This window comes from Microtus oregoni, unplaced genomic scaffold (genome assembly GCF_018167655.1).
Source record: "Microtus oregoni isolate MIOR12 unplaced genomic scaffold, Mior012 000002F_ref0000024, whole genome shotgun sequence".
NCBI lineage: Eukaryota > Metazoa > Chordata > Mammalia > Rodentia > Cricetidae > Microtus > Microtus oregoni.
Genome location: NW_024543061.1, coordinates 72,763,592 through 72,785,732, shown reverse-complemented (window position 1 = coordinate 72,785,732; position 22,141 = coordinate 72,763,592). Strand labels below are relative to the sequence as shown.

At 35.7% G+C, this 22,141-nt stretch overlaps 1 protein-coding gene and 1 pseudogene across 1 annotated transcript; both read left to right on the top strand.

Moving 5' to 3' along the window:
• The first annotated feature begins 2,208 nt into the window (after positions 1-2,208).
• LOC121436714 (taste receptor type 2 member 140-like) lies at positions 2,209-3,147 on the top strand. The gene has a single exon (XM_041636730.1). It carries the CDS (start codon positions 2,209-2,211, stop codon positions 3,145-3,147), a length of 939 nt encoding a protein of 312 aa, XP_041492664.1.
• A 1,018-nt stretch (positions 3,148-4,165) lies between these two features.
• Positions 4,166-21,397, top strand: LOC121436707 (annotated as a pseudogene).
• Positions 21,398-22,141: the final 744 nt, after the last annotated feature.

The window sequence follows — 22,141 nt, the reverse complement described above, 5'->3', positions numbered from 1 at the left end:
CAAGGTCAAATGGATACATTTTAAATAGACAGATTGTCTTCAAACACTTCCGAGATCTACAGAATATGATACGTAAGATGCTTTATTAACAAAGATTCTATTTTTATGACAATGAGACAAGTTTGCTCTCGATAGCACCAATTATTTCAGAGAAGATAATACACATTGAAGAAACTCCATATAAAGTTTATTTTCTTTGTGGCCAAAGCAAGTTACTGGGCAAGAAAATGCCCTTGCCTTGACTGCCAACAGTGTGTTGTCCTAATTGGATAAGCAGGACACGAAAGAGAATGACTGACAAAACTTGTCTAGTCAAGGTGAGCAGTCCTCCAAAAGTCCTGCTCAATAAAAAAGTCTGTTGAATGTTATAGGTCTTTATCATGAAGATGGATTCCCTAAAGTTGCAGAGGAGCTTTGGGTGACTGTTCAGGCATTCAGTTGTTTCTGTTATTACTCACATTCTTTGGAAGTCTCTTGCTTGCACTTCTTGCTTCATCAGTTAATATTATTTCCTTCTCAGGTCTCTGAGGTAGTTAAAGGATAGACAGTTATAGTTTTCCTTGACTATGATACTCAGAAAAGATATTCACTGAAGAAGTGTAAAAGGGATAAGACTGAGAGATACCAAAAGATAATTTTGGATGTTTATAATAGATAGTAAATTAGGTAGAAGACTTTGAACTCAAAAAGATAGAATAGATATGGAGTATTTTCTTTGAATTTGTCAAATAGTGAAGGACTAGACATTGTTGATATACTTATTACCTGTATATATTGTATACAGTTATTGTACTAATTGTATACAGTTTTTCTTCCATTATAGCCTTCTTTTTAAAACTTAGACAAAATGGTAAATATAGTGATATTTTATTTTTTAATAAACAAAACTTGCCTAAAGAGTGCAAAGACAGCCACACTAGTTAGCTATACAGGCCAGGCAGTAGTAGAACACACCTTTAATACCAGCAGCTACACTAGTTTGTCATAGAGGCTGGGAGGTGGTGCATGCCTTTCATCCCAATACTAGAGAGGAATATAAGGTGGGATGAGACAGGAACTTGTTCTCTTTTCAGTCTGAAAATCTGTAGAGGTAAGAGCTCTCTGGGGGTTGGCTGCTTTGCTTCTCTTATCTTTGTTTATTAAAACACAATAAAATAGTCCTATTTGCTTCATTTCCTGCTTATCTAGGTCATGTATAATCCTTGAAGCTTGTGATGTTGGCAATGAAGGAGATACTGGTCCAAAGTAGAGAGAAATGATTCTATCTGAAGGTCCTAGGTGCTAACTGTAGTAAATGTACTAACAAAGGGAGATACAGAGATTAGAAAAGATCCTTTGTTTGTGTATATATTCATTGAAATTCTTTTTTTGAGAGCATGATAGGACACTCTCTAGATTTGCTCATATACAGAGATGAAAGAATGACATTTGAGAAAATTTATATTTTTATTACATCAGTTATACTTGGAAACTATTTTACACAACATCTTGACAACTATAGCAGTATAATCATCCCAATATGCCTGCAAACACTAATCTTAAAACAGATTTATTAAAATGATGAGCCAATGACATTTGAATGTTTCTCTTCTTTTGAGTAGCATTGTGTGTTTGTATGCATGTCCCTGAAAAAAAATAAGATGATTATTTTTCTTAATACAGAATATCTGAGAGACAATAATATCTATGAGACTTATAGGCAACTCTGATACCTTGCTATAAGAACTTTGGGAAGCATTCGTAGTTACCTGGACAAATATTACTTTGATATATTTAATAAGTTTTTCTTCTATATATCAGTCTCAATTTGGTTAATGGCTATGAATTACAATTCCTTAATGTTACTTGTCTAGAAAGCCATTATCTAGACTAAAATATTTATAAAGAAAAACTAGTAAAAGCCAATGAATGTAAGTATATCTTTGTTTTGATGACAGCACATGAAAATTCAGTGTTTCTTCCATATCTACAAAAAGACGTGCTATGTGTAAGACACATAATATCTGGATAGACTCTAACCTAACTGACTTGGAGGTTCTAAAATTTTCTGCAGAAAATTATGGACCAAATCAGTAGTGAATCGATGTTTGATTGACACTGTGTATAGGGGCTCATGACAGTGAATGCTACGAGAGTTCAATAATTTCATAGTATTTTAGAAGACATCTTCATCAGTGTACCACGAACTAAAGCATCCTTCTAGTAACAATGAGTTATATTCTACGTGTCACATTAACATTTATTTTAAGTGTCGAATTCATAATAGGAAACTTAGGAAATGCATTCATGGCACTGGTAAACATCCTGGACTGGGTCAAGAAAAGAAAGATCTCTTCGGTGGATCAGATCCTCACTGCTCTGGCCATTTCCAGGATCATTCTGATCTGGTCATTAATTGTACATTTATTGGTTTCATCCATCTACACGACTTTGATGATGCCTGGAAAAGTGATGAGAATTATCAAAATTTTCTGGACAGTGACCAATCATTTCAGCATCTGGTTTGCTACATGTCTCAGCATCTTTTATTTTCTCAAAATAGCTAATTTTTCAAGCTATATTTTTCTTTATTTGAAGTGGAGAGTAAAAAAGGTGATATTAGTGACATTGTTTATATCTTTATTCATCCTGGTTTTAAACATTTTAATCATAAACACACATATTGATGTCTGGATTGATGGACATGAAGCAAATATGTCCTACAGTACTATCACAGGTAACTTGGCTGAATTTTCTAGACTTGTTTTACTTGTCAACACTATGTTCACACTCACTTCATTCACTGCATCTCTGACATTGTTTCTCCTGCTCATCTTCTCCCTGTGGAAACATCTGAAGAACATGCAACACAACACCAAAGGCTCCAGAGATGTCAGCACCACAGCCCACATAAAGGCCTTGCACACTGTGGTCACCTTCCTGTTACTGTATATGATTTTCTTTCTGTCTCATCTTTTACTATGCTGGAATGCTGACTTTAAGCATAGAAGTCACATAGTTTTGTTTTTACAGATAATGGGAATTGCTTTCCCTTCAGTCCATTCATGTGTCCTGATCCTAGAGAACAGGAAACTGAGTCAGTCCTTGCTTTCTGTGCAATTGTGGATGAGGTGCAGGCTCAAACATACAAAATGGTCTTTTCTATGAAACATATTGGGAATAAGCTTCTATACACTAGAAAAAAATCCGTTCATAGTTGTTACAATTTAGGGATGACCAGGGTGGAGATCCTCATTCAGGCAAAGGGTTTATTAGAAATGCAGATACTGTAGAGTTATCTATTAAGATGGCAGATACCATAAGAAAGAGCCAAAACATGGGCAATATCTATCTCATGAGAACAGGGTTAATTTTGTTCCTTCTCAGAAATTCATAAATGGGGACCACATTATACCATGCAAGTGTGGATCTGTGATTAGCTGACACCATCTAACTAAGAAGACAGGAACATTATGCTTTCTTGGATTTCTGGCTAAGTAGGTAAAACAGAATGACAATTCTGGAAAAAGGAGTTTTCTAAGAATATTAGTTTGTGATTAGTTACTTGTTTGTCCTGCACATCTTTTAGGGTGTTATTAAAGGACTATTCCCATGAGATGGGGCAAACTGAGCTCTTGTAAGAGCTGTAAGAAGAGAAAGACAGCCTGCAGAGTGCAATCCTCACATCTGTTGTCAGGAGCAACAAAGGGAATAGAGTCCACTATAGGCTTGGGATATAATATAAGAAAGTCTTTTTATAAACATTTACACTTTCAAAATTATTCAGATAGCTATTATTTTAGAGATTTAGAAGATTCTGTGTAGATCAAGAACTATTCAGACATATGACAGATCTACAGACAAGATGCATGCATGTTTATTGTTTTAAAAATGTTTATGTATATTTGAATCATTTACATATAAGAACTGGTATCACGATTGTTATGGTTTTCATCTCTTGAGACAGCCACGCCCACTCCCGGTGACCCCTGCCCTCCCCCGCCATCTTAGATTCTGTCTGTCCCCTCTTGGCACGTGTGCGTCTCTCTCTCGGGCCCTTCTCTGTCTCTCTCTCTTCTCTCTTCCTTTTCTCTCTCCCTCTCTCTCTCCTTCTTTCCCCCCTCCTTCAAGTAATAAACATTCAATTCTATTCCATACAATATATCTGCCCACGTGTCTCCCACCCATGTGCCTGCTCAGCCACTCGCTGCTGGGATGCTGCACATTCTGGGAACTTTGCTGGGATACTGCACCTTCCGGGGACTTCACTGGGAGCCGGGATCAGCCCAGCGCTGCATGCCCGGACTGGCGGCTCTTCCGGTCAGGGATTTGCTGCTTGGGACCAGCCCACCTGGGACGAGCCACCTCTTGGAAACCGCTGGGGATCTTGCAGCATTTTTAAAAACTATTTTTTTTATCAGTCATTAAATTTGTAAAGATATTAAAGTGATCAACGAATAACAAGTTAGATATTATGTATATGCATTCAAGTGAGGCACTTAAAAAGGAAGCCTCTAATTTTGTCAGTATAGGAATGATCTCTATTCTCTAAAATGTCATGTAATAAAGTATAATAATATATATTATAATTATAATAATATATAATATTATAATATATAAGTATAATAATATAATAACAAAATATAGACTCACATAAGATATACTTAATTTATTTTTTAGATGTAAGAACAATTTAGAAAACTTAGGAAGAAATTCTTACCCAGTGAGTAAGCACTTTTACATTTTAAATATTTTTGTCCACTATTAATTGTTTCTGGGGATGGAATTGATTCCTACATTTTTAAGTCATCTTTATACTTATTTATCAGTAGAGTTGCTAGCTGTACACACACACACACACACACACACACACACACACACACAGAGATAGAGAGAGAGAGAAAGAGACTGCAATTAAAAATTAAAAATTCTTTCAGTTTATCCCAAGTTTCCTATGTATATCATTAAACTGGTGAATCATGAATTCTTGAAACATGTTTATCACTGGGATTTCTTTTCTATTTAATTCTTATATACATATTATAATACATTTTACTTTTTATGCTTATCAATGCCAAATATGCCTATGGTAGTGTTTTTGTCAAACATCTCAGCAGGAATTTGGTTGTAACATTTTATGTTTATGTACCTGAATTTTCCTATAGGCATGAAAATTTAGACTAATGTTGAAGTGACTCACATTTAATTAACATAAATGTTGTTTTACTTGTATGTTTTTAGTATAGAAATGTAGGCAAAACATACACAAACTTAATCAAATAAGGGAATTATTTAAAATTATTTGAGTCAAAGAAGGGAAGGAAGTTTAGAGAGATTAACATGGATGAGTGGTCACATGCTCTGTGGTCAGTCCAGTGTGACTCTTAGTAAGAGACCACTGAGAATTTTCAGAAAATATAAGATTCTTTCTTCAATGTTTATTTTGATACAAAAATATCCCTTCAGACTGTTGTGTTGATGTTTGGCCTAGATTTTACCTTAAATGAAGCTTTTGAAACTTATAAATTAAAAAAATTTTGAGCCTATTTTCTGTATTTTTTAGAGATAATTTTATGAGAAACTAATGATTTCAAATTTGATTGAGAAATAGGCATCAACTAAAGAAAGATGTTATGTTATTAATTTGTAGGTCACTTTTACACTCACAGTGTTGAGTTGCTGTCTTTCATGTATAGAAAGCCAATTTTCCTTGAAGTTAATTATAGCAATAATCTTTACAGAGGGAGGCCTTCCCTTAATTTCAGGTCAAGTATCAGGGAGAAGAAGCTGCTGACAGCCATACTTAAAATCTGATGGAAAAACACAGAAAATAATGGGAAGTCTTTGTGCTTAATTTAAGCCTGATTTTTTTTTCTGTGATACTTAATAACTATTTAATTTGTACAGAAAGCTAAGGTAGGATATTTGATATGTTAGTATCTGTCTTGCTGATTTTTCTTGTTTTTGTGACTAAATACCTGACAATAAATTTAAGGAAGAAATAAGGAGGCTTTCACTGACAGTTTGAGGGTGCATGTAATCATGGCAGGGAAGGCATGACAACAGGACATTCAGGAAAATGGTCATGTTATTTCTGGAGTCAGAAAGCAGAGATAAATGCTGCTGCTCTGATGGCTTTCTCATTTTCTAGGTCAGGAACTCAATTCATGGATTTTGTGACTCACAGTAAATGTGAGATTCCTCACCACAATTAACCTAATGTAGAATGTCTATTGCAGGAAGAGCTGCTTGTTGGTTCCTGGCTACTTAGACCCAAAATAATCTCACAGAAACTGTATTAATGAAATCACTGCTTGGTCCATTAGCATTAGCTTCTTATTGGGTGACTCTTACATATTAATTTAAACAGTTTATATTAATTTGTGTATTGCCACATGGCTGTGGCTTACTGGAGAAAGTTCTGGTGTCTGTCTCTGGCAGATCTACATGGTGTCTCTCTGACTCCGCCCTCTCTCTCCCAGCATACAGCCTTGCTTTTCCAGCCTAGTTCTGTTCTTCCCTTGCCATAGGCTCAAAGCAGTTTTTTATTCACTATCCAATAAAAGCAACACATAGACAGAAGGATATCCCACACCATTTCCCCTTTTCTCTTTAAGCGAAAAGGAAGGCTTTCACTTTAATATAGTAAAATCACATATAACAAAACAGTTATCAAGCAAGAAATACAGTTTCAATATTCATATCTATTTTATCTTTTATCATAACTAAAGAAAACTATAACTACCTATTTTTCAATTCCATCAAAGACTCCAGAAGGATATAATATTACCTAAGTAAACAGGAAGTGCATTGCAAGCAACTTCCAAAACTCTAGAATTGTCAGACACATCTTGCTGCTTGGAAAGTCACCCAAAGTTCTTCTCCACCATTTGGGCATCCATCTTCAGCCTACAGACCCATAGTATCCAGCAGACTTTTTCATGAAGCAGGAACTTTCAAAAACACTTACACCTATATTAGCAGTTTGCCAGTCACTTACTTTTGTATCCTACAGAACATCTGACAAAAACCCAAAAGACCATCTTACCTTTAGGCAAGTTCAGCAGTCAGTTCTCTGTGGGTCCTGCATGTCCAGTTTATAAAACAGTCCAGGCAAAAGCAGTTTCTTGCCAAGTGGTCAACCAACTCCAAGGAGTCTCTTCAATGCCCATCATCCTCTCTTTTTAGCTTGTTGTTTCCAGGTGCAGATGCGTCTCACTGTCATGAAAAGTTTTAAAATAATAACATTTTAAGTGTCGTATTTTAAAGGTATCTGAAAGATTTGAAGAATATCTATCTAACATAAATATATCTCTATATATCTAGAAAACCTAATCAACATGATTACAAGCTTGAGTATTATAGATGATTATTTATTAACTTATAGTTCTTAATTACACTTTATACTTTTAAATGAGCTATACAAACACAATACCTTAATCAAGAACAGAAAAATGCATATACCAAAATTGACCTAAAACTTGTATCAATAGAGCAATACCAATACAAATGCAAATCTCTAGAGCATATTCCCTTTTAAATGTAAAGAAACATTTATAGACAATATTTGGGAATATGGGCATAGTTCTGTCCAAACTTCTTTCTACTGTTTATTGGGAAAAGTAATATTTTGAAGGGTTTCCAAGGTGGCCTTTCAAGGGCTCTTGGTCTATCAATCTACATTAGTCTGGTAGGATTCCATAGGTTCTCATCCTCTGTGGAAACAAAAGAAGAACCTCTTTTCCAAAGCAACATATCCTTAGACTCAAATTCTGAAGTCAAGATATCTTTTTTTTAAATATTTATTTATTATATATACAATATTCTGTCTGTGTGTATATCTGCAGGCCAGAAGAGGGCACCAGACCTCATTACAGATGGTTGTGAGCCACTATGTGGTTGCTGGGAATTGAACTCAGGACCTTTGGAAGAGCAGGCAATGCTCTTAACCACTTGAGCCATCTCTCCAGCCCCAAGATATCTTTATAATATATATGCTGGTTTAGTTTAGCAGCCTATACAATGAATTTTTCTCTGTACTTAGCTCCTTAACAGTCAAAAAATTCAAAGAAGACACAATAATATACATAATCTATACTCTCTGAGAATGTTCCATCTTTATGTGGCTTATTTTTCATTACTCCTCTTAATCTGTGACTGTCTTATACTCTGTTTCTTTAAAGACCTCATTTTATTCTTTTTAGAAATTCATTTACTTCTTTCTATAAGTCTCTGTACTCTTTTTCTTCTCTCTCCCAAGTCTATGTACATTTATCAAACATTGTGACCCATTTAGGGGTCTTTTATGTCTGACTCTGTCCTATTGTATATCTGTAATTTTACTATCCAGGAGCACTTCTTAAAATGCTAAGCACTTCTTACAAAATTTATGTTGCATTGTTACTCCAGTATATACTGTACTTCCTGCTTGTCATGCCCAGTCAAGCACGGCAGACCTATTTGCTGCCTCTGAGAGCCTTGTCTACAGCCCCATTCTCAGGCACACAGCCAGTCCATGCCACCATTAAGCAAGATACAACAGTCTTCTCACAAACTCCATTCAAATACTTGGTCCCCCAAAAGAGCCAGAGGTCACACAGGCAGCATGGCCCAGAAAGCCTGCATTTTAAAATGACACAGCTTTTTTTTTTTCTGCCACTGAGTGAGAAAAAACTGTCTTAAAGGAGCTGTAGCATGCCACCAGAAAACAGCAAGAAGCTGTGTTAAACTCTGTATTTTTGTGTCTAGAATTCCTTTGAAAGTGCTCTCAGGTTTTAAGCAAATTTTAGGCAACAACATTGGCACCAATTTATTGGATTACAGTATCTGTCTTGCTCATTTTTCTTGTTTTTGTGACTAAATACCTGAGAAAGCAATTTAGGGGAGAAATAGGGAAACTTTCACTGACAATTTGAAGGTACATCTTGTCTTGGCAGGGAAGGCATGACAATGGGACATTCAGGGAAATAGTCATATTGTGTCTGGAGTCAGGAAGCAGATATAAATGCTGCTGCTCTGATGTTTTTCTCATTTCCTAGGTCAGGAACTCAATTCAGGATGTCATGACTCACAGTCAGAGTGAGATTCCCCACCCTAATTAACCTAATGTAGAATGTCTGTCTTACACATGCCCAGAGGTTTGTCTTTTGGCAATTCTAGATCCCGAGAAGATTATTAATATCAAACTTCAAATAAACACCTGTTTAGTAAGTATGAAAGAAGTTTTGTGCCTAGCGCTCATTTTTGTCTTTTGCAGAAACAAAATCATAGCATCTGTAAATAATTACTTATGTGGATATTTAGCTAAATAATACTCTTAAGTATTTATATTTTTTGTTTAGTTTATGTTATGAACTGGCTTAAACATGGAACATGTTAAGTACTTGTAAACAGTTCCTAAGAGAGAGAATTGTTTCAGCCATCTGCAGAAAGTTCTGGGAGCTGCAAGTCAACTTCTTTGACTTGTCACACAGGCTGAGTGGGGGTTGACTTTCTGGGGTGAAGCTGCTCTTATTTCTCCATGTTATTAATAAGGAGCCCTCACCCATCCCTGCTAGTAATCCTAATAAACTCATTGATTCACTGATCTAGACTTGAATAGAGTCATTTCTTTGTGCTGTTGTGGATGCCTTACCTGGAGTAAATAGGCATCTGTTGACATCTCCCTAGGAAAAGTCAGAGAAGAAGTTATATCGCAAGACACTAACCCCATCAGATTCAAAGTCAAATTCAGAAAATGTCTACAAAGTTATTTCTGTAAAGGTATATTCACATGAGAAATCTTTTTAGAAATTGAATAGAATGTAACTATGCTGAGAAAATAAATCTTAAATTTGTGCAATTGGTAAAAAGTTGATATTTTGTAATGTAAAAAAGTAATGTTAAATTGTTTACAATTGCGTGTATACAAATGCTTATTTTGTCTTTTGAAGGTATTTTTTATTTATTTACCTTAAAAATATTTTATGTGTTTTTCACATCCTGTATCTTGATTCCATTTGTTCCCTGTCCTTTCACATTGGCCGTCTGTCCCTGCATTCCTCCACAAACAGAGAGAAAGAGAAGAGAGAGAAAGAGAGAGAGAAACAAAATAAAAAGGTAAAACTAGTGAAAAAATGAAAAAATATTGTCTTGGAAGCTGTAGTAGGACCAAACACCTCACACCATATACTCCCTTTTCCATACAGTTCTACTTGTAGCGTTCATTGCAAAAATTCATTGTTCTGGTTCAAGGCTCATGATCTTCACTACATAATCAATAAAGGACCCCCACTAGGATTCTTTCTGACATTCTGCTGGGACCCTGTTGTCGAGATACTGCAGCTTTCGATCTGCAAGTAATGTTCATTCATGTGCTCCAGCAATTCAAGTTTGAATGTTTGGGCAGGCCACGTTATAACCCTGAGTTCGGGCCTGTGCACTTGTAGGGTTTATCTCCAAGATGGGAAATGGGAAAAGATCTAATATGGTCATGATTCCAGGGCTGACTTGCTCAAACCTGGTAACTGGATTGGCTCTAATGTGCTGCCCTCTTGAGGTGCAGTGCCTGCTTTCCCAAGTATTGCAGCTGGTGGGTGTCAAAGATGGCTTTCCTCCTCTTATGACCACAGAGCCAGCTCTGCCACCTGCCCCAAGCATTGATGGGCTTGGAGGAGGTCTACTTTCCTTCTCCCAATCTGCCACAAGACAAATGAGAAATTGGGGAAGGTCTTCCATGCTCACAACTTTGGTGCTGGCTCACCGACACCTGCACTAACAGAGTTGGCTATATTGTCATAGATTTTTTAATATTTCTTATGAATAAAGAAATGATATTGTTGGTGTGCACACTATATATACATGTGTTTCTTGCTCAATCAATGACACTCACTGCCACCTTAATAAAGAAATGGGACTAAATGTTGCTATCAATTCTATCAATCTAGGATAAGCAGACAAGGCAGATTACTGAAGAAGAAATGAAGTGCAGAAGAAGAAAAGAAGAATCTGATAAGTTACAGAAATTGCTCAATGCATCAGAAATACATAAATATGTTATAGTCAATGAAAAGCAGACACATCACAAATTTAGATCAATACAGATTTATTAAGTTTCATGCATTGCAAATAATATTCTATACAATAAAATTACATACTTAGATATTATTTTGACTCTAATTTCATTTTTAAGTTTTAGATTTATTAATTTTATGTCTATGAATATTTTCAGAATGTATAAATTTATAACTGCTATTCAAAGAGGTCAGTAGAGGCTGTTGGCCCCTATGGAGTTGAGTTAGAGACAGTTGATTGCCAACATTTGGGTCCTGGGTATCAAACATAGGTCTCTGAAAGAGCAACATATATTTTTAGCCACTAAGCCAACTCCCTAACACAAAATATGTATTTTCCATAGTTTGATATTTGGTATATTTTTATTTCACATACTATGTATTATATAGATGTGTCCTACAACAGACAAAACCATGAAAATACTTGAAAATCAGTTAATAAAGTTTTACAATAATAAGGAGTAAGGGCTGAGACTGGTGGTGCAGAAGTCCCAGCTTCTCAGGAGAAAGGAACAGAAAGCTACAGACTTCATAGGCAGTTTGATCAACTTAGTGAGAGTCTCTGAAAAGGGATGTGAGATAAAGGTTAAAAAGAACACAAATAGTCAAATGACTGCAGGCATGGTCCAATATCCATGTTTCCCTTCTTGGTTAATGATGGAATTGTGAGGATGTTGGTGACCACAGTCTAATATTTAGGATCCTTTTGCTAGAGGATGATATAAAATTTTTATTTAGTAGATTTACTGAAACTTTCATATTTTTAAAGCTTCTTTTCAAATTTAATAAGTACTTTGACAATTTCATAATATAATATTTACATAATTTCCATCCTCCAACCCACTCCTCTCATGTCCCATTTCCACCTTAAATGTCTGACTTTATGATTAGCACATACTTTTTAAAAACATTTATCATATATATATATCAATATATATATATCATTCATATATATTGTGCTGCATCCATTTGGTATTGCTCATATGTGTGTGTGTTTCAGAACAAACATTTGAAATTGGATAGCCTTGCATGAGATGTTCCTAGAGAAGGTTCATTCTCTCTCTGTCAGTAGCAATTGTCTAGCACTCCGGATCTAAGGATGGAGCCTTGTGAGATTTCTACCACCCACATAATGGGTCAGTTGGAGTTGTCATTGTATGGGTCTTATTTAGCTTCTTAATATGAAGGTGTGTTCTGAATCTATAACAACGAGAAAAAAGTTTATGGAAAAGTATTATCTAGTGAAACACAAAATAAATAGAGCCAGTTGAGACTGTTAGAAGTACTTAACATGCTAGTAATGGATGTGCAACATGCATATCTAATTGCAGCACTTCTGTGGCCAAAGAGAATGGGAATACAGGAGAGTTACCTGGGGTTTCATAAGGCAGCCAGCCCAGACTACCAGTATAGTAGAAAAAACTACCTCAGAAGAAGCTGGAAGGGGAGTACCATGTCACAAAAGTTGTTCTCTGTTCTCCACTATAGCATGCATTTGTCTGAATTCACACACACACACACACACACACACACACACACACACACACACACCACAATAGAACAATAAAGTTATATTAATAATTGAAAATTTAAAGTATGAAGTGTTTTTAGATAAAGAGATTATATTAATAATGAAATGAATAGTAAGCCACAATAATTAAGTCTATAAAAACTTTTCCAAATTGATAAACTGATAACTAATACATAACACACAGCAAGAATTTTAAATATTTCAAAAGGCTTGGTGAAATCTGTAAGCAGTCACAAAGTGAATATAGAGAAAAATGAAAATATAAAGAGACAACATTACAAACACAGCAGGGTCCACTGAGTAGTAAAGAGAACACATAAGCACAGATCTTCAGTAGAAATCACAGAACCCAGATAAACTGGACAGTTTGGTATCTAGATCCGAAGCTTGCCCAGCTTCTTCCTTGGGACTTCAAAAGTGCTGATGGAGCACAACACTAAACAGATTTAGTTTTTCAAAAGTTCCTCGTGATATTTTACACAGATCACTTCTGACAAGATATCTGTTATGAGCAGCTTTCAACACAGAAGCAGGTTTAGGGGCTGGACCCCTAGCCTGGATTTCTAATTCTGGAACCCTCAATTGGGTCTTGAATGATGTTTTTAGCCTTGAAGTGTGTGTGTGTGTGTGTGTGTGTGTGTGTGTGAGAGAGAGAGAGAGAGAGAGAGAGAGAGAGAGAGAAAGAGAGAGAGAGAGAGAGAGAGAGAGAGAGAGGGGTGGGGGAGAGAGAGAGAGAGACAGAGACAGAGAGACATAGAGACAGAGAGAGACAGAGAGAGAGGTGGGGGGAGACAGAGACAGAGGGAGACAGAGACAGAGGCAGAGAGAGAGAGAAATAGAGAGAGACTTGGTTGTGAATAACAGTGCACTAACACATAGTGATTATCTGTGGATCTCTGGAGGGAAGATGGACTTCCCACAGAAAACAAGCAGATCTTGGAAAGAGGAGCATTTTCGTTCATTTGTTCTCAGTGCTGCAATGTGATAACTGAAGAAGCTGACCTAACAATCTTGAAGAATCACTCTTGTCATCTGAGGACCAAGGCTCATCTTTCACTTCAGTCATTCTCTGCAGCCCCCACACATGGTTTTAAAATTTTACCAGATAACTTCTAAGTCAGATGAATTCAAATCACACTGGAGCTATACAAGGCAAAACTTTGCAAAACAATGAAAGGGAATATGTCTTCCTTTGCATGCTAGCAAATGAAAATCCATAAACTGAAGATTAGGGCTTGTGGTATGTACATACAGTACATGTTTGGAGTTATTTTGCATTTTTTTGAATAATGATGTTCTCTATTACCATCATTCTGGCTTATGTTGCATTTTTCCTTGAATCTGTCCAGGAGTTCATTCTTCTACCAAACTTCTGTTCAGATGTTGGCAGAACTTTATGTCAGGAGATTAACTTATTGCTGGTGATGCTGGGGTTTTGTTTGCACTGCCTCCTGATTTAAGACCAACAGTGGATACACTTTCTATCAAAATGGTTGAAGGATTTACTTTAAGAAAAATTTTACTATGTATCTCTATGTCATTTGAAAACTGCTGACTGTTTTTCAGGAGAAATTGTATGTCCCCAGGTAATGAAAATCTCACTGCTATGGAGATTTTCAAATTGGTTTGCTTTGGAAAAGTTAATGTTAGGGTATGCAACTGAAGTTCATTCAAGTTCATTGTGTGGGCAAGTGAAGCTAAAGTACTTATTGTCCATCACAAAAGTATCCTTTTTAAAAAAACAAGTTTTACATTTTTGAAAATTTCATATGAGTAATATTTAAATCATTTATCACCATGTTTGTGCATCTCTTCTTATGGTTCACACTCCATCTCAAATTCATGGCCTCTTATATTTGGAATTGACCACTTGGAATTGGATAAACTATGAAGGAGAAAGCCTGATTGTGTCTCACTCAGCAACAATCAACTGCCTATAGCTCTTCATCTATGGTTATGGTTTGTGAGATTTCTCTCCCCTTCACAATGGCATGTCGACTGGTTTAATTTTTTAGGTCTTATTTAGAATAAAATTTTATCTAAAAATGTGTATTTATCCCTAGGAAATACATTGCATTTTTCTCTGTAGTTTTTATGCATGAAATGTAATTTTATGCTAATGAATGCCAGATCATGTGAATGATAGTGTGTTAGTTAATTATCACAGTGGAGAGCTGATGTTTCTTTGACCACAGCTTTTTTATTTATCTAAAGTGGAAAACAAACAAATACCACAGGAATAAAAACTTAGAACTAACAAGCATGTGATTAATATGAGCTTCTATTGTACATATATATTATTAATATCGAAATGAAAGTGAAATGCATAAATTTAATCAAATAAATGACTACTTTAACATGAACTAGGTTGAAGATGAGAAAAGCAGGGAGTTGAGCATGACTGAGTGGTTGCACACCCAGTGTGAGGTATTACTAAAGCTTTAGTGAGGCCAAACAGTATGGATGCTTAGAAGAGTAAGATTCTTTCTTCACAGCTTATTTTGACCAATAAACCTTTTCAGACTGTTGGATTTAAGTTTATTCATTGAAAATACGAATATTGAGGTCATTCTTTCTATGTTCTTTAGTGATAATTTGATGAGAAATAAATGCTATAAAAAGTATGCCTGTGTAATTGTCTATCACAAGAGGAAGATGTTATACTGTTTACAGAAGTTCACCTGTGCACTTTACAGCTTACATGAATGTGATGATGCTCTTTCTTATGTGCAGGATTGGAGCCTGTGGCAGGGGAGCCAGACTTGCAAGCCCTACTAGAGGGATGCTTTTACATGGATTCAGAAGACACAACTAGAAGAAGCTGCACACACAGCCTGGTAAAAAGAGAATGGCTAAAGTATGTGACATATTTGTGCGAAGGCGTACACACTTCTTATTACATTTGATACCTAAGTAATGTGCATACAAAAAGGTGTAGACATTGCTTTGGTTTGTTTCAATCATTAGAAACTGTACTGATTACTTTTTAAGTTTATTTGACAAAGTGCCTAACAAAACAATTTGAAGAAAGAAGACTATTTTTGACATTTTGAGGGTCTGCCATGGCTGCTATCTGCTTTTCCCAGGCTGTGGGGTCTAGTGTCAAGAGTTCATTTTGCAGCATGGCTTTTCCAAGAGTTCACTTTTCAGTGTGACTAGTCTGAGACTTCTTTGCAGCACACACACAAAATAATGATAAATGTATTTATAAATATAAATGATATCAAAATTCAGAGGCAATTATGTTAATAAATGAAATACATAATAAGATAATACAAGTAGGATCACAATTTCTTCACTCAATTCTTGAAAATGATAAATTAATAATTAATACACAGTAATCATTTTAAATGTTTTATAGCTTGATAAAAGTTAGTAAGTGAGTAAAAATATCCAAATATATATGAAAGTTAAAGCTGTAATAACATTAAGAACACAATATAGTCTATAGGGAAAAAATAGAAGTTCAAAGCATGACTTTTCAACAAAAATTACAAAACTTAGATTAATCTGGACAGTTTTGGTGCCTAGAATGGGATTGTATTCTATGCCAGGCTCCAAAGTTGCTGAGAACCGACTAGAGAACATGTACTTGGTGGATTTTGTTCAGTAGGTCCTCTATAATCTACAAAGAGCACCTTGACCAGACATATGTCAATGAGCATTGTTCACCAGCTCAGAGCAGAATTTATGGCAAGACCTAGATAAAAGCTACAGATAATTAATGGTTTCTCAGAGAAAGAGAACCAGTCTTTTCCAGGAATAAGGACGCTCACAGGTAATCCAATTTCAAGTGATCCACCCTAAGCATATGTAATATGAGTAACACTAAAAAAATGTAATATGGTTGCATTCAAATATATATATGCATATTGATTTGAATGTATATGAATATACATATATGTGAGAGTAAGAATTAAAGAGGAAGAAGTTGTAAATGCTTTTTATATTCATTTTTTTAAAAAAAACTTTTTTTCATTATTCATACCGATTCAAGTTCCCACTCCTTCCCCTTCTCCCATTCCCTCCATATACCCCCCTACTCAACCTCCATCCAGTCCTCAGAGAGGGTAAGGCACATTGCTTTGTGGAAGGTCCAAGGCCCTCCCTACTATATTTAGGTTGAGCAAAGTATACATCCAAAGAGAATAGGATCCCAAAAAGCTAGCACATGCAGTAGAGATAAATCCCAGTACTATTGCCAGTGGACCCTCAGTCTGCCCCAGCCATGCAACTGTCAACCACATTCAGAGGGACTAGTTTGGTCCTATGCTTGTTCCTTCCCAGTCCATCTGGTGCTGGTAAGCTCCCATTAGCTCAGGTAGACTGTTTCAGTGGGTGAACCCGACATGGTCTTGATCTATTTGCTCATACTCTCATTCCTCCCACTCTTCAACTGGACTTTGGGAGCTCAATCCAGTGCTCTGATGCAGGTCTCTGCCTCTGTTTCCATCAGGTGCTGGGTGAAGGTTCTATGGTTATATTTGAGATAGTCATCAGTCTGACTACAGGACAAGTCATGATCAGGCCCTTCTCCTCTATTGCTTAGGGTCTTAGATAGGGTCATTCTTGTGGATTCCTAGAGATTTCTCTCGAGCCAGGTTTCTGCTAACCCCCATAATGGCTCCCTCAATCAAAATATCTCTTTCCTTGCTCTCATCTCTGTCCTTACTCCATCTTGACTATCCCATTCCCTCAAGTTCTTCTCACTCTTCCCCTTCTCCTCTCCTCTTCAACTTCCACCCTCTATTCTCCCCCAAACCCCATGCTCCCAGTTTTGTCAGGAAATCTTGTCTGTTTCCAATTTCCAAGTGAATCTATATATGTTTTTTATTTGGGTTCACCCTAATACTTAGCCTCCCTAGGATCATAAACTTTAGGCTCTATATCCTTTGTTTATATCTAGTATCCACTTATGAGTGAATACATAACATATTCATCTTTGTGGGTCTGGGTTACCTAATTAGGATAGTGTTTTCTAATTTCATCTATTTGCATGCAAAATTCAAGATGTCATTGATTTTTACTGCGGTGTAGTATTCTAATGTGTAAATGTGCCACATTTTCTTTATCCATTCTTTGCTTGAGGGACATCTAGGTTGTTTTCAGGTTCTGGCTATTACAAATAATACTGTTATGAACATAGCTGAACAAATGCCTTTGTAGTATGTTTGAGCAGCATCCCTACAGAGAATTTTCAACAGAAGAATCTCAAATGACCAAATGATACTTAAGGGAATGTTCAACTTCCTTAGCTATCAGGAAAATACAAATCTAAACAACTCTGACATACCATCTTACACCTGTTTGAAATTATAAATCTTACAAAGAGTAGAGAGGGACATAAGGGAGTTAGAGGTATGAGAGGAAGGGTTGAAAATGATGAAAATGCAGTACTTATCTGGGGAGATAACCGTCTCTAAAAAAAATCTGTAAAAAAAAAGCATTTCAAGAATATATGTGTTTAAATTTTTGGTAGAGTGATGATAATCCAGAATTTAGTTTAGCTTATTTGAAAGTAGAATGTAGAAATGAAAGGTTAAGGTAGAGAATTATTATTATTATTACTATTATTATTGTTATCATAATTATCTTAATTTAGAAAAGAATAGATAAAATTGATTTGCTAAGCCTCTTTTGTTACGTATATTTGATACAAACAAAAAATATGGATATTAAAAATCAACATAAATCGCATTAATTTTTAAATGTGTGTAAAAAATTTACAAGTCATTTGATAAATGGCCCCTTTCTTAGAAAATAATATGCTATTTTGTTCTATAGAAAAATATGGGGATTTGTCACTTGTTACATTCATTTCTTGTCTGGGAAAATATTGTCTTTTGAGGAATTCCTGTTTAGGTAGAACTTAAGGTTTTTGTTTTTATTTAGAAGTGACAATGCAGAGGTCAGGGAAGCAACAAGAGTGAGTGTCCCTCTCTTCCAGCACATAATTTCTGCCAGTGTTCCAAGAGACACCGAAGTTCCTACACCTACAGCCACTCCATACTGCCCCATCCTGGTATGCTTTGCATTGTTCTTTGTATTTTAATTCTTTTCTGCTTTGTAACAGGATCCAGGCCAGGAGGACCTTTCTGTTGCTGCTCTGATGGTATGCTCTTGCTTCCATTTCATATCAATTACCCGTTAAGACATTCAATAGCTGGGCTAATTTATGTTCCCAGTATATCTGTCTGAGTGATGTTGGGCATTTGTGAGAAATCTCAAGGCAGTTTGGGCTCACTTTCTTTGTTCAATGTTGCTTCAGGGGATTGAGGTGATGGTGCACATTTCATATGCAAAACAGCATTCTGCCTCTGTGAAATCTAAAAACCTGTGTTGTTTTGAGACAGGATCTCAGCACATAATCTATACAAATTTTAGACTTGTTTTTCTCTTGCATTAGCTTTTTCAGTTCTAGACTGTAGACACAAAAGTGTATCACTATAACAAAGTTACATGCTTTTGTTATATCTTTTTCTAATATCCTCAATCATTTTGCTCTACTTTGTTATGGATTCTTTGACTATCTGCTAGCTCCTGAAGAATGTTATCATGCCAGGCTTCATATCCTGGCTTGCCTAAACATCCCTCATCTGCCCTGATGCCTACACAGAAGGAAATGAATAGACTTTCGAGCAAAATAAAGAGAAATAAATAATATTTTAAGCCTTCTTGGTGCTGGTAGAGAACCAGATATATGAACAAGGGAGATACCTAGAATTAGAATGATTCATGTTGTGTAGATGAATTTATGTAGAGTTATTGTCTTTTTAGTAGCACAAGAGAAAAACTTCCAAATTTGTGTGCATGCACAGATGAAATAGTTACAAGTGAACAGAACATATTACATTATGTGTCAATTACACTTGAAAGCAATTCTATGCTTTATCTTAATAACTATCATGGTACTAATCATGCGTTAGATAGAAAATATATGTCAATGAAAAGCACGAGCTAATGAAATGAGAACAAAGAGGGTTTAACCTAAATATATGTATGTTTATGCATTAGTGTATGTTGTGAGTTTATTAAGAGACAAAAGATCAGCTTTTGCAGTATAAGCCATTATGAAGTGATATTCTTTGACATATTAGGAGGTGACTGACAGATTGTCGTACAAACCTTGTAAAAAATTACAGGATCTTAAATGTACAAATTTTTATGTGTTTAATGAAGTTCTTATTTCATTTACCAATTTAAAAATTATTGCCTTATAAGTGAGTTAAAATCATATAACTTTGCTTGTCCAGAAACTAGTAGCTGGTAGTCACTATTCAACATATAAACTGGAAAAGCAATGGAAGTAAATACGTTTTTATTTTGAAGGCATTGCATGGAAATTTGGTGTTTCTCTCATCACAGTCTACAAGACACCAGGTTCTTGTGCATATGATACACAGTATCTGCAAGAAGCTAAGCTGAGTTGCCTTGGACAATATATTTTGTTTGTGAAGAAAAATATGAACCAAATCATGAATGAATTTTAAAGTTTGTTGGATATTGTATAGGAGAGTTCATAATACACTAAGTTTGTTTTATAATTTCAAGAGTGACAAAAACCACAACATTTTAGAAAAATTTGCTTTTCTAAGTCTTCAGAAGTGCAGGAGAAATTGAAGCATCCTTTTGGTGACAATGAATGCTGATCTACAGGTCGCATTATTAATCACTTTAAGTGTGGAATTCATCATAGGGATTTTCGGAAATGCATTCATGGCACTGGTGTGTAGTAATAAGGGCGGTGGGGCAGCGTCCCCAGCACCCCAGCTGCCTGGCTAGCTTATCCCCGAAATAACAACACACAAACTGTATTCATTTAATCACTGGTTGGCCCATTTCTATCTAGCCTCTTCTAGGCTCATTCTCACATATTAATTTAGCCCATTTCTAATCATCTGTGTAGCGCCCCTAGGTGCGCTTACTGGGAAGATTCTAGCCTATGTCCATCCTGGGTCGGAGCTTCATCGCATGCATCTGCCTGGGAGCTGGGAGCATAGCGTCTCCCTGAGGTGTCTGCTCCTGAGAGGAGAGCTATGGAGTCTGAGCTCACTTCCTCCCAGCATTCTGTTCTGTTTACTCCTCCCACCTATCTTCTAACCAATGAGGGCCAAGCAGTTTCTTTTTATTTAACCAATGACCTTCCTCCATCACTGGTGAACATCAGGGGCTGGGTCAAGAGAAGAAAGATCTCTTTTGTGGATCAGATCCTTACTGCTCTGGCCATTTCCAGGATAGCTTTTCTATTGTTGATAATCATAATTATGTTGATATATGAGCTGTGTCCAGCTTTAGTAATAAATGAAAAAAATGATCAGAATAACTAATGCCTCCTGGATACTGACCAATCATTTTAGCATATGGTTTGCTACATGTCTCAGCGTTTTTTATTTTTTCAAGAGAGCCAATTTTTCAAGCTTTCTTTTTCTTTACCTAAAGTGGAGAGTTAAAAATGTGGTTTTAATGACACTGCTAGTGTCTGTGTTCATCTTCTTTGTAAACATTATAATCATAAACACATATATAGATGTCTGGGTTGATCGATATAAGCTGAACACATCTCACAATTCTATAACAAGTAATTCAAAACTTTATAAACTTGTTTTACTTACCAACACTATGTTCACACATACCCTTTACTGTGTCTCTGATCACCTTTTTGTTGATCGTCTTCTCCCTGTGGAAACATTTGAAGAACATACAAAATAATGCCAAAGGCTCCCAAGACATCAACATCACAGCCCACATAAAGACTCTGCAAATGGTGGTTGCCTTCCTGCTACTATATACTGTTTTTTTTTTTTCTGGAACTTGCCTTTCAGTCTTGGAACAATAAACCTCATCATAGAAAAATATCCAATTTGTTTTCTGTGGATACTGGACTTGTTTTTCCCTCAGTCCATTCATGTGTCTTGATGTTGGGAAGCAGTAAGCTGAGACAAGCATTTCTGTCCATGATGTGGTGGGTGAGGTGCAAGCTAAATGTTGCAATTCTTGGCTTCTTAGAACATATAAGTGATTGTCTTCAATATTTTAGAGGATGGATGTTTATAAGAGATTCTGAATATTTGTATTTTTTTCTTTCTATTTATCTTTTAGTAGTAACTTTATAAATTTTGCACAATTCTGTGTATGTCAAGCACTAGTCCAAACATATTGTAGATGTATAGGAAATAGGAAAGGATGTATGTTGTTATACAAGGAATGATGTGAAAATGGATCTTGCAGTAAAACTCCTAATATCAATATAATACAATTTTTTTCCTAAATAGACTTTCTGTAATTTTAATATGATCATTGACTAATACATAAGACACATGTGCATGTAAGTATATGTAGACTATTAAATGTACATGGTTAACTCTGTAATATAACTTCATAGTCAAGAATAAGCTAAGAAATGACATGGACATATATTTAGCCCAATGTTTCACATATATCAACGTAGAAATTTTAAGAAATGTATTAATCTTTCTCAAATTTCCTATATTATGTAATATAAAAATCAATAATTTTTGGAACATGTCTGTCACTGGAAATGCATTGTATTTTTCTATATAGTTTTTATATATGCAATACA

Excerpts from the sequence above, each read along its gene's own strand:
- LOC121436714 (XM_041636730.1), top strand. The coding sequence starts at position 2,209 with ATGAGTTATATTCTACGTGTCACATTAACATTTATTTTAAGTGTCGAA.